This window comes from Euprymna scolopes, chromosome 45 (genome assembly GCF_053919585.1).
Source record: "Euprymna scolopes isolate OS-2025 chromosome 45, ASM5391958v1, whole genome shotgun sequence".
Lineage (NCBI taxonomy): Eukaryota > Metazoa > Mollusca > Cephalopoda > Sepiida > Sepiolidae > Euprymna > Euprymna scolopes.
This window is the reverse complement of record NC_136526.1, coordinates 55369130-55381230: the sequence shown is the minus strand read 5'-3', so window position 1 is coordinate 55381230 and position 12101 is coordinate 55369130. Positions and strand designations below refer to the sequence as shown.

General features: G+C 34.9%; 1 protein-coding gene across 1 annotated transcript; it reads left to right on the top strand.

Moving 5' to 3' along the window:
* The first annotated feature begins 515 nt into the window (after window positions 1-515).
* On the top strand, window positions 516-8429 carry LOC145269683 (uncharacterized). Its single transcript, XM_080125399.1, has 2 exons — window positions 516-1112; window positions 4766-8429. The coding sequence occupies exon 2, from the start codon at window positions 4846-4848 to the stop codon at window positions 5875-5877; it is 1032 nt and encodes a 343-aa protein (XP_079981525.1). The 5' UTR covers window positions 516-1112; window positions 4766-4845; the 3' UTR covers window positions 5878-8429.
* The last annotated feature ends 3672 nt before the right edge of the window (window positions 8430-12101 follow it).

The window sequence follows — 12101 nt, the reverse complement described above, 5'->3', positions numbered from 1 at the left end:
AATAAATACAACCCGTATATAAGAGCCAAGTGTTATATTATGTTGATACAGGTGTATGTGACTGGTTCAGTGGTTCCCTGACTGAATTAGTACACTTTTTAAAATATAGTAGGGGATGATGCACTCTTCCCTGTTACCTGACTGACAAGTTCGTTCTCAGCTATCCTTGTCACCCAACGAAAGTGGCCCTTAGAGGTCCTGACTATATCCTAGTAAAAACTGTGTTCCTAATAGTTTGCCTCCCCACAAGGGAAGAGTTAGGCACAAGGTCAGTTTTTAATCTGAAGAAAATCCAACTCCCCCAACAAGAGCATTTTTTTTTATTATTATTAATTATTTTATTTTCTCATCAGTTTGTTCAAGCTGGGTATGAAGCATCCTGGCAGATATCAAACATTCACCTACTAACTCAGAGATACCAACCGAGAGATCTTTTTATGATTCTTACCGTTTCTTTAAGAGCGATTGTTTCAATCTCTGTTGCATTTGGGTCACCCGGTATATTTGCATGATAGTTTTTGAAATTCTATTTCATGAGTTCAGTTGCTCCTATAATTATAATATTAATGGAATGATAGAGATCTTCCTAAGATTCCAGTTTCTTTTCATATCGTTTCGTTATCTTTTCCCTCTCATCTCAGTTTACCCCAATGATGCCTGATTAAACAAACTTGTACTAAGGTTGCTTCTTTCTTGTTCTTATCCTATGTCAGGTCGTATGGCTCCATTTTTTATGTATGTAGCTGGAGAAAAGGCAAAAATTAAACTTAATACAATATTTTCGTCACGAGTAAGTACATCATAGATTTTTTTCTTTGTTTTATTTTATTTTATTTTATTTATTTTTCTAATATAAGAGAGAATTCTGCACGAGGCCCAATCAAACAAAAACAGTGCCAAGCAAAATATTTTTTTAATGATGGATTATCTCCCTTTGTAATTATCTCCCTTGAAAACTCTGTATTTTGTTTTGTTTGTTAAATGTAAAAATTATTGTTACAGAAAATTAACTATAATTATGACTATAAATTCTATAATTTAATTAAACGTTTTACTTTATATTTTAAAATTTTTTTTAAATACTAGAGAAAACAAAATAAACACGCAAAAAGGTAAGTAAATTAATACTTTTTTTCTTTTCAAAACACATCGAAAGATAGAAAGAATCGGTTCTTCTGCCGAATATAAATACATTTTTTTAAGATATCTTTTGTTAATGAAATTGTTAGATGAAAATACAGAATAGTTCAAAAGCCCCATGTTAAGAACGGCTTTCTAAATAATAACTTTATTGGTGCTAGTGCACTGCAGCAGAGAGTGATCCGCGTTATTTTTTAAATCGTATTTCCAAGTTTAATTAAAGTTTTGTGGTATATTTTTTTATTCAATTGTAAGGTTGAAGTATAAGATAGGTACAAAACACCCTCCCCAAGGTAAGAATGGCTTTTTAAATAATAACGTTATTACTTACGTCCGGATCACTCTGCACTAGTACCACTTTTATTATCTCAGCAGCACGGTTCGTAAGCTGCACAAGTACCAAATAATTATTTCCACTTTTCACGAAATTTAGAATCCATTTTTATTTTTCGATTTAATCTGCCCCAAAAGAAGTTAATTCCAATTTCTTTTTTATTCCTAATCCACGTGCTTCAAATATATGGTGTTTATTTTGGTGCGTATTCAGATTGGCACTTGTGGCGATGAACAAAAATGAATTAAAACTTATCGTGTACCTATTTGTCACGGAATGAAGATGCCATATTCCAAAAATCACGAATTGATTGAGTATTTTTATTTATTTATTTATTTTCTTTTATTTATTTATTTAAAACAGATTTGCCGTTTTTTACCGATTAGTGAAGGCCGAAGTCATTTTAAGTACAAATGTTGTCTCCCAAATTTTCGTCTGCAAAATTTTAATCATGTGATTAATGAACTATTCTGTACTTTCAATACGTGTTCCTTTTTGTTGTTTGTTTTTGTTGTTGTTGTTGTTTTTGTTGATAAATTATTTGTTGGAAAACACCTTTACTCACTACTTGTTACTTTTCATTTTGGTTTGTCTTATTTGACTTGAATTGTTTTTGTTGTTAAAACCGCACAGATTTATTTACTTACTAGCAGTTCAACCCGGATTTGCTCGGGCCCTATATACTGTACTGTGCATATATATATATATATATATATATATATATATATATATATATATATATGTATATATTAAAAAAAAATTGACTCATGTCCAGGTAACCTACATCTAACATTTCAAGTGTTTAGACCCAAAATTGGCGGAGGAGTTTGGTAGAGTTCTCAAAGGTCATCTCATTTAGTTTTGACCTCTTGGCAGCTAAAGTTTCGCCCAAAAACTGATTAAAAAGCTTGCTGCATATTTGAATACCCTTTAGGTAAAATTTCAAATGTTTAGACCCAAAATTGGCTGAATAGTTTGCTAGAGACGGCAAAGGTTTATTTTTTAAATTTTGAACCCTTGGCAACCAAATTTTCGGCCAAAAAAAACGATTAAAAAGCTTGCTCTATGTCTGAATACACTTTATATAAACTTTCAAATGTTTAGATAAAAAATTGGCTCAATAATTTGCTAGAGACAGTAGAGGTCAAATTTTTTAAAACTTTAACCGCGATTTTGACCACTTTACATTTATTGTTTGGGGCTTAAATCTAATTAAAAAGTTTGATCCATGTCCAAGTAACATACATCTAAAATTTCAAGTGTTTAGATCCAAAATTGGCGGAGGAGTTTTGTAGAGTTTTTGAAGATCAAATCATTGAACTTTGACCCCTTGACAGTCGAGTGAATAAATGGGAGTGAATAAACAATATTAAAATACACATCGTCTTGAAGCGTCTTTGTTACAGCAGGTTCCAGCTCCCCCGAAGGATGGTTGGTGAATCCCCCAGAAGTGTCCAGCAGCGGACAGGTATGTTGTCATGTGTGTGTGTATGTAATATATGTTAACACGCACACACCAAAACCACTAGATGAGTCATGGGCCATCAAGTAAAGAGACATTAAAGGATCTAAGGACTAGTCCTTAAAAAAACAGAAATGCACAGTTTGATAAGAACAAGAACAAAATACGCAACATCAATCCAGTCATGTGAAACTGAGTGAGAACTCAGTTTGCTCAAATTAAAATAAATACAGTGGGATGGTGTTCATTGTTCTATTCAGAAAATCAGGTCAAGCTTACCTATGGAAAAATGACAACTACCATACTTTGTGGTAATTGCGCCAACTAGCTAAAATTGCTCTTTTGACGACTGCACATATAAAGAGCATTTTCTTTTAGTTGGTGCAATTACCGCAAAGTATGATACTTGTTCAAGTGCTCGTTTGATGTCTAGCTACATATTCTAGTGTCTAGATCCCGTGTACATGACCCCGACCAACCTGAGGCATGCCATTCTACCTCAACCCGTGATATGCATGTGTAGTATTGGGAATCCCAGTTTAATTGCTCTGTAGGTAGTTTTAGAAATAGAAAGATATATAGACATATGTTGGGTTCCCATCAGTGAGTTAGCCAGGGTCAGAAAAGGTTGGTCACCTTGAACGACCTAGATTAGAATGTACCAGAAATTAAGGGGTGACACGGGATTGTGGTTGAAGGCCCTTCCAGTTGACGACCACATGGAAACGTCAGATTGAATACAAACTTGTTCTTTTTAAACGTGTGATTGAATATGAATATTTTCACTTAAATTTTACTTAGAAATCATCAAAAATGGCAAAGCGACTGATTCCACAGCAGTGTCTAACATTATCAAATGACGATAATAAAATACCAAATGTGCAAAGCTTTAATATTGCTTTCAGATAGAAGGTACTGGACAAATCATGTGTCTTTTGTATTTCAGAAAACAAAGTTCACACAAGTAGAATATTAGCTGAATCTTTATTCATAGTTTGTGGTCTTGAGTCAGTATAGCAGTAATAAATACAGTTTTGCTAGCAGGGAGATCCGACGTTTCCCAGGATTGAATGAGGATCAACGTATATTTTTTTGTCATCGAAATCCATTAAATCATCCAGAAAGAAACTTCACATGCCTCCATGCAGTAACAGTCCAAAATAAATGTTATTTCATATTGCACTCTAGAGAACCTACTGTTTCTTTTATAAAATTAGTCTTTATAAATTTCTTTCCAGTTTACCAAAAAAAGACATTAAGAAATTTACATGTGGGGTTTGAACCTACAGACCATGTTGTGCAAAAAAAAAAAAAATAAATATACGCATAAATTTTCAAGTCTTATAAAATTCTTTGCAGTTAATGAAAAAAAAATTAAGAAATTTACGTGCGGAGTTTGAACCTACAGACCACGTCATGCAAAAAAAAACATGCTATCAACTTGCCCAGAGTAGAATTTTCATGGTCTGTTGTTCTATCATTGTTGCTAAGTGACAACATGGAAAAAATGGCTTTACTTATGATAGATAAATTAAAATAGCAGTTTCGATTATCAGTAATTATCGGAGGTATTCTGATAAAAAACTTAAGATCACTCCCAGATTTATAGACTAAAGTTCTTTAAATTTTAAAGAAAATCTATTCAGCCATTTCGGAGTCTATAAGGAATGAACTCACACACACAAAAGACAAAGTTGCATTTATATAATTGTAGAGATTAAGGTTGATATTATTTTTTAAATGTATATCTCTTTTTGTTTTTGATTTTTTTTGTTTTATTAAAGTGCATTTTGGTAAAAAAAACAAAAAACTTTCTTATATATTTGCAGGGAACAGCGGAGGAAAATTTTTTGTGTTAATATATTGAACAGGAAACTTGCTCTTTTTATAAATGTGAGAACAAATAACAATGGAAACACAAGCTGATGAAGCAACGGATTTCACTGAAACATGTGACTCGACGTTATCATATGACGATAATGAAACAACAAACGTGCAAATCTTTACCGAAGACCAAAAATTAGCAAAACCTTACAGTTGTGACATTTGCGGAACATTCTTTGCACAGGTTGCTCACTTAAAGACACACATGCGAATACACAACAGAGAAAAACCCTTCTCTTGCGAAACGTGCAACTCTTCGTTTACGACAAAAGCCATGTTAAGGCTACACATTCGCACACACACAGGAGAGAATCTTTATACGTGCGAGGTGTGTAATGCAACATTTACGCGGAAATATCATCTCGAACGACACATACGCATCCACACAGGTGAACGACCTTTTCAGTGCGACGAGTGCGAAGCGTCGTTCACAACAAAGTCACACCTGAAGTTACACATGCAGTCACACCAAGGTGAGAAGCCTTACTCGTGCGACATATGTAACGCGTCGTTCACGCTACATTATGTCCTCAAGGTGCATATGCGCAAACACACAGGGGAAAAGCCGTATGCTTGTGACGTTTGCAGCTCGACGTTTCGAACGAAACCTTATCTGAATGAGCACCTTCGCATGCACAGCGGCCATAAACCGTATTCATGCAGCGTGTGCGGGTCCAGCTTCACGTCGACGTCAAAACGCAAGCGACACATGCAGACTCACAGCGGGGTGAAGCCGCACACATGCGAAACATGCGGGTCATCGTTCACGCAGAAGTACCATTTAAAGACGCACATGAAAATCCACACCGCAGCGAGACCGTTCTCTTGCGATGTTTGTGGGTGCTTGTTTAGAACACAACCTAACCTGAACGTTCACATGAGAATACATACTGGTGACACACATTACTGTCAATTGTGCGGATCGAATTTTTCGTACCATTCGACATTAAAACGGCACATGAAGACCCACGGAGAAAAGCCGTATGCGTGTAATGTGTGTGGCACTTTGTTTTCGCGCAATGAATATTTAAAAAAACATGCAAAAATACACATGTGAAAAGAATTTGAAAAGCCGTAATTGGTAAAATTCACTTGCAAAAGTTACATACATGCAAAAATACATACGTGTAAAAACTGTATTATTCTTACATAATACAAGGAACGTTCGAAAAGTAATGCCTCCTATTTTTCGTTCCGCCCAAAGTTTTGCGCATATACCAAAATTCAACAATATGCACCTCAAAAAGATCGGAGATTATATCGACCTAAACATTGTGGAAATGACACTCAAGAGAACTATAATCCATGGAAAGGCACACCTATATCTGTTTTTGCGGCATAAAAAAAAAAACATGCAAGATTACATATGTGAAAGAACTTTTTTTTCTTCAATAATATGACGGACGTTCCAAAAGTAATGTCTCCTATTTTTTATATTCTGCTTGAAATTGCATGCAGTTACCAAAGTTCGACAGTAAACACTTGAAGAAGGTCAAAGGTTATATCAACAGACCTACATTTGTTTTGCAGAATAAGTATTTAAAAAAATACAAAAAATACACACGTGAAAGAATGTATTATTCTTCAACTAGCGGGGGTACCCGGCGTTGCCCGAGTGTTTGTTTCCGGGACGGGGGGGGGGGTGAGTTTTAAAAAATGTTATGGTAGGTAAGTAGGAAGGATCAAACCCGGAGTCATGAGTAAAAGTAGGAAAATAAAGTGTGAAAAAAAACAAAAAAAAAAAAACATCTGCAACGTTAACAGTTCGGCCACCAAGAAAAGTCCATTCCAGTTGTTTAGGAAAAAAAAATCCTATTAAGGTCAAAATCAGACGGGAAAAAATGACTTCATTTTATTTATATAGAGATAATACAAGGGGCGTTCCAAAAGTAAATTAAAAATAGCAATCACCGAATTAATTAAATAAAAGATTGAAAACTTTTCCCTTAAGTATAAGTTACTCAATCAAGCGATATGTTGTTATAATTTTTTTATTTAGGTAGTGGGCCCCCTTGATTTCTGAGAAATTGAAAAAGCACACCTATATAAAAGGCACACCTAAAAACAAGAGAACTTAAATGCCTACTAGACACTATCATCAAGTGTCTAAGGTTTCTCTGTAAAAGGGTTTTTCAGAACAACCTGGCATGAGGATACTTTTTCCATAGAAGTAAACCCAAACCAAATATTCAAAATCACATAGTATTCGCTGCCCAAATAAGATCTCCTCACTATGGCTAACCCACATTAGCTTTTACGAGGAATGGTGCACCTTCTCCAAGTGATGTTACCTCAAGTAACAGCACAAAGCTGGATACTTTACCAGACTAGATAAATTCTCGTCCTGGAATTCAGTAAGACCAAGAGACCAAAATAAAAGATATACTACAACGTATGAAAATGGTTAATTGGGGAGAGGAAACTTACGTTCTCAATTTCTTTACTAACTCAGTGTTTGAGAGATGTTACGTATGGAGTAAACACGAGTTATCTCCCTTGGACTTAGTAACTGCCACCGTCACTCTTGACTGCATTTCATTGTGGTGAATACAAATGCAAACGCAGTAATTGGCGCAGAAACAACGGAAGAGCTATGATTGATAAAAAGAACGTATGAAATAAACAAGACAGACATAGAAACATTAAAAGAAGAAAATAATCTCGAAAAGTTGTCTGTTTTGTAAATGCGCAAGGATAATTTGGTGGAGAATTTGCAGACGCTGCAAAGAAACCTTGCAAAAAAAACGGCAGAAACTTTTTAACAAAAGAATCGCAAAAAGTTGCAGGTGGAGAAGATACAAAACTCATAGCCATTCATAACTGTAACCTTAGCGCCTTCTCAAGGCTTAGCAGAAAGAAACATTCAAACAATTAAAAGAACATTAAAGAAATCGTTTGAAAGTAGACAAGACCCATACTTAGTAATGTTAGCGTTACGGACTTCACCATTAAAAGATAAAACCCCGTCACCAGCCCAACAGTTGATGAAAAGAACGCTAAGGACAAATCTTCCAAATATCGTGCACAACAAAACAACGAAAAAGCATGAAATAAATAAAAATTTTAAAAACTACCAAAACTAAAGAAAGACGATACTGTCCATATTCTTTCACAAGAAAAATAGAATCTAAAAGGTAAGATTGTGAAAAAATTAAAAGAGTCTCGTTCATATCTAATGAAAACAGAACAAAGAAAATATGTACGGCGTAACAGACGTCATATTTTAAAAACAAAAGAAAATCAAGAGTTTAAAGTCAGACATGACTATGAAAACATATTTAACCAAGAAAATAGTCAAAAACAAGTCGTATCAAAAACAAGCCCAGAAAACAAAATAATACCAAACTCCACAAAGAAAGGGAGACCAATTAAACGTCCAGCCCGATACAGAGACTAAATGAGAAAACTTTAAAAGTAAAAATACTTTTATTTTTCAGTAAAAAACATCCGGAGATGTTACATATGGAGTAAACATAAGTTATCTCCCTTTGACTTAGTAACTGCCACCGTCACTCTTGACTGCAACCTCCCACTACTGTTGAGTGACACTCTTTTTAGTAGTAAACTGCTTTCTTTCTATTCAGTGTAAATAAATTCCTCGTTACGATACCACGTGTGTTTCGTCTCTTCAATGAATGTTTCACTAACAAATTACTAACATGATTCTAACTAATATTCACCTGTATCAACCCATAATATAAAAGAGAGATAAAGAACTTTAATGGAACATTCAAATATCTATGTATCTCGTATAGAGTTCAACTGTTAGCCCCAGGTTGTGGGCCCCTTGATTTCTAAGAACTTTGACTAAAGCAAAATAAAAAAGAAATTGAACCAAAGTTTGACTGTTTACACCTGAAGAAGGTCAGAGATTACATCAACCAAAACCACAATCTGAAGAATCCAGATAATACGATTAAAACTTTTATCTCTTTATCCCACTTTATTCTTCTGGTATTTTTTCACCCATCTGATTTGTGATACCCTAATATTTAAGTTTGACTGAGATAATTTTTATTTTCAATTGTTGTATTCTTCTAAAAAAAATGTACAGAAAAATGATTTAGAAGTAGTGATCTTCAACCACTCGCTGTTACTTCGCAATTTAATTCCTATTCACTACTTTAAATCATTAAAACAAAACTAATCAATGAAAAGTAAATATTGCTAAGAAGACAAAAGTGAATTAATTAAATTAAAAATAGCAATCACATAATTAATTAAATAAAAGATTGAAAACTTTTCCCTTAACGATAAGTTACTCAAGCATGCGATATGTTATTTTTTATTTTTTTTACACAGTGATCACCACTTATCAAGGCTCGGAAGCCACTCAGGGATAAGGGTTATTGCAAGTACATTACGTTAGTGTGGAGATTTGATGAAGTGTTTACTTAAGGGGGCGGTTCATTAGGAATTTGTTAACGTTGGACTTGAACACATCCAAGTTGTAGTCCAGTGGGAAGCAGGCAGACGAAACAGAGTTCCTCAGGCGTGCAGTTCTAAGAAAGAAGCTTTGTTCATGGAATCCGCATTTTGATTTAGGCACAGATATAGAGTGGGGGAAATTTTTCACAGTGGATTCAGCTAGAGGGGTGTTTTTCGTGAAAGATTGATGAGGGGGGACCAGAGATTGGAGCTCAGACGAGCACCTGCCATGGAAATAACGATAAAACAAGGATAGGCTTGCAACGTCTCTTCTGTGGGAGAGAGGTTGCAGGGTAGAGAAAAGGGCATCCCCCACTAAGCCACGAAGTCTATTTTGTACTCTGTCAAGGCAGGATAGGCTGTTTTTAGCAGCTCCTGCCCAGATATGGCAACAGTATTCCATCCTTGGACGTACTTGGCTTTTATATAGATAGAGAATTGCATCAGTAGTGAGATATCTTCTGGAGCGGTAGAAGGATCCTACCATCTTTCCAGCAACCTTGGCAACAGACTTGATGTACGTGTTCAATTTCAGATCGGGAGTAAAGGTCAAACTCAGAAGCTTGTCAAAACACGGGGCCTCACCCAGACGAGAGCCATCCATCACAATTGATGCCAGCTGGGGATCAGAGCGTTGATGATGTAAGGATAGGAGTTTTTTTTTTTTTTTTTTTTTTTTAACATAGGCATCACCACATTATCAAGGCCAAGAGGCCACTCAAGGATAAGGGTTAAAGAGTGAACAGTAGAAATTGGACATTATAGTAATCATTAGTAATGAAAATTTGGTAAAGTTGATAACTTATATGGAACGGCTCATCAAGAACTTATTTACGTTAGACTTGAAGACAACCATATTGTAGTCAGCCGGAAAGCAGGAAAACGGAAGACAATTCCACAGGCGTGCAGTTCTAAGAAAGAAGCTTTGTTCATGGAATCTACGTTTAGGTTTAGGCACAGATAAAGAGTGGGGGGAATTATTGATAGTGTTTACAGCTAGACGAGTGTTTCTTGTGAAAGTTTGGCGAGGAGGGACCATAGATTGAAGCTCATTCGAACACTTTCCATGAAAATAACGATACATCAGAGACAAACTCGCAACATCTCTTCTGTGAGATAAAGGTTGCAAGGAAGAGAAAAGGACATCTCCTAACCAGCCACATCTTATATCACATATTATAATTTCATTGTCTTTACAACCATGTTAATATTTTATTTTGATTTATTATTATCAGTTATTATTTTAGGAACGTTCCTTACATCTAGGCACATTTCTTTCAGGATATGTGGGCAAGGTTTTGTGGCAGGGTCTCTGGCTTAGTTAGGGCCATTTTGGAATGGAGATAGCGTCTTTAGGCTTGGCAAAGAATCACATTGATATTTAATATAAATTGAGTATCAAAATTATGTTTTTTCCCAAAGGAAGAAAATGAATGATATTGCGTATATATGGGCACACACTCATGCATCTTAAAATGGAAATAAATGAAACACAGAGAAGTAGAAGGATACAGTGAATAGAGTACGTGGTGAAATTCAGTTGCAAAAGTTACAAATATGCAAAAATATACACGTGAAAGAATTTATTATTCTTCAATAATACGAGGGACGTTCCAAAAGGTTGTAAAGTGGGTGATCATTTCACATTAAATTAATACAGAAAAGTGATCCCCCACTTTATATCATAAAGTTACAAACATAAGTACAGCATGTAGTAAGAACAGATACTACACTTTCATCTTGACCAAAAGGCCAATAAAAGCTTAAAAAGCTAAGAACAGCATCTATTAAGAACAGACCTTTGATCTTAACCAAAAAGGCCAAGCACAAAAGTGTTACGGACAGACCAACCGACTGATGGAGTGACTTATAGAGTCGCTTGCACGCGACTAAAAATAGCAAAATGAGTAAATATAAAATGTAGAAATCAAAAACAAAACTAGTAGCTAGACACACACAGACAACTGCCACTTATCTAATAGATTATACATTATTTATTGCTATAAAAACTGCCAAAGTTTAATAATTCTATTGACATGTTCATTATGTTAGAGACAAATATAATCTATATAATTGAAAAAGCACACCTATATAAACGGCACACCTATATAAACGGCACACCTATATTTGTTTTCCCCGGAAGTAGTATTTAAAAACACACACACACACACAAAAGTACACACTTTTGGCCTTAATAGAGATGAACGGGAAAAGATAACCAAATATCAGGACCTAAAAAATGATCTAAAAACCACATGGTCTCTGAAAGAAATAAACATTATACCAGTTGTGATAGGAGCAACTGGCTTAATAAAAAGGAATCTTCATAAATACTTAGAAGCAATCCCTGGAATGAGATACAAATACCAGCCATAAAGGGAACAGCATCAATTCTTAAATGAGCCCTCGGATATAAATTTAAATCATAACAGAATCAAATGTTAGCTCCAGGAGGGAGCCCCTTGATTTCTTAAAACTTACTGAAGTAAAATAAATAAAAGAAAGAATTCAAAATTCTGTGCTGATACCAAAGTTTGACTATATGCACCCAAAGAAGGTCAGAGGTTACATCGGCCAAAACGATGTGCAAATAATACTCTAATAACAATAGTCTGAAGAATCCAGATAATACAATAAAAGTTTTTATCTTTTTATCTCACTTTATTCTTCTGTTTTTCACCCCCCCCCCCGATTTGCGATACCTTCTATACCAGAATTGTCCACAAGGACCAGTAGGTGTGTCAGAAACTTTGTGAAAAATATTGAATAATTCCACCCCCTGTCTTTCCAAGCTTATAACTACTCGGAAAATGTAATTCAAACCCTAATTTTTTTTTTCAATTAAAGGAGCAA

What these genes read in the sequence shown, in the direction of transcription:
- LOC145269683 (XM_080125399.1), top strand. Translation starts at nt 4,846, where the DNA reads ATGGAAACACAAGCTGATGAAGCAACGGATTTCACTGAAACATGTGAC.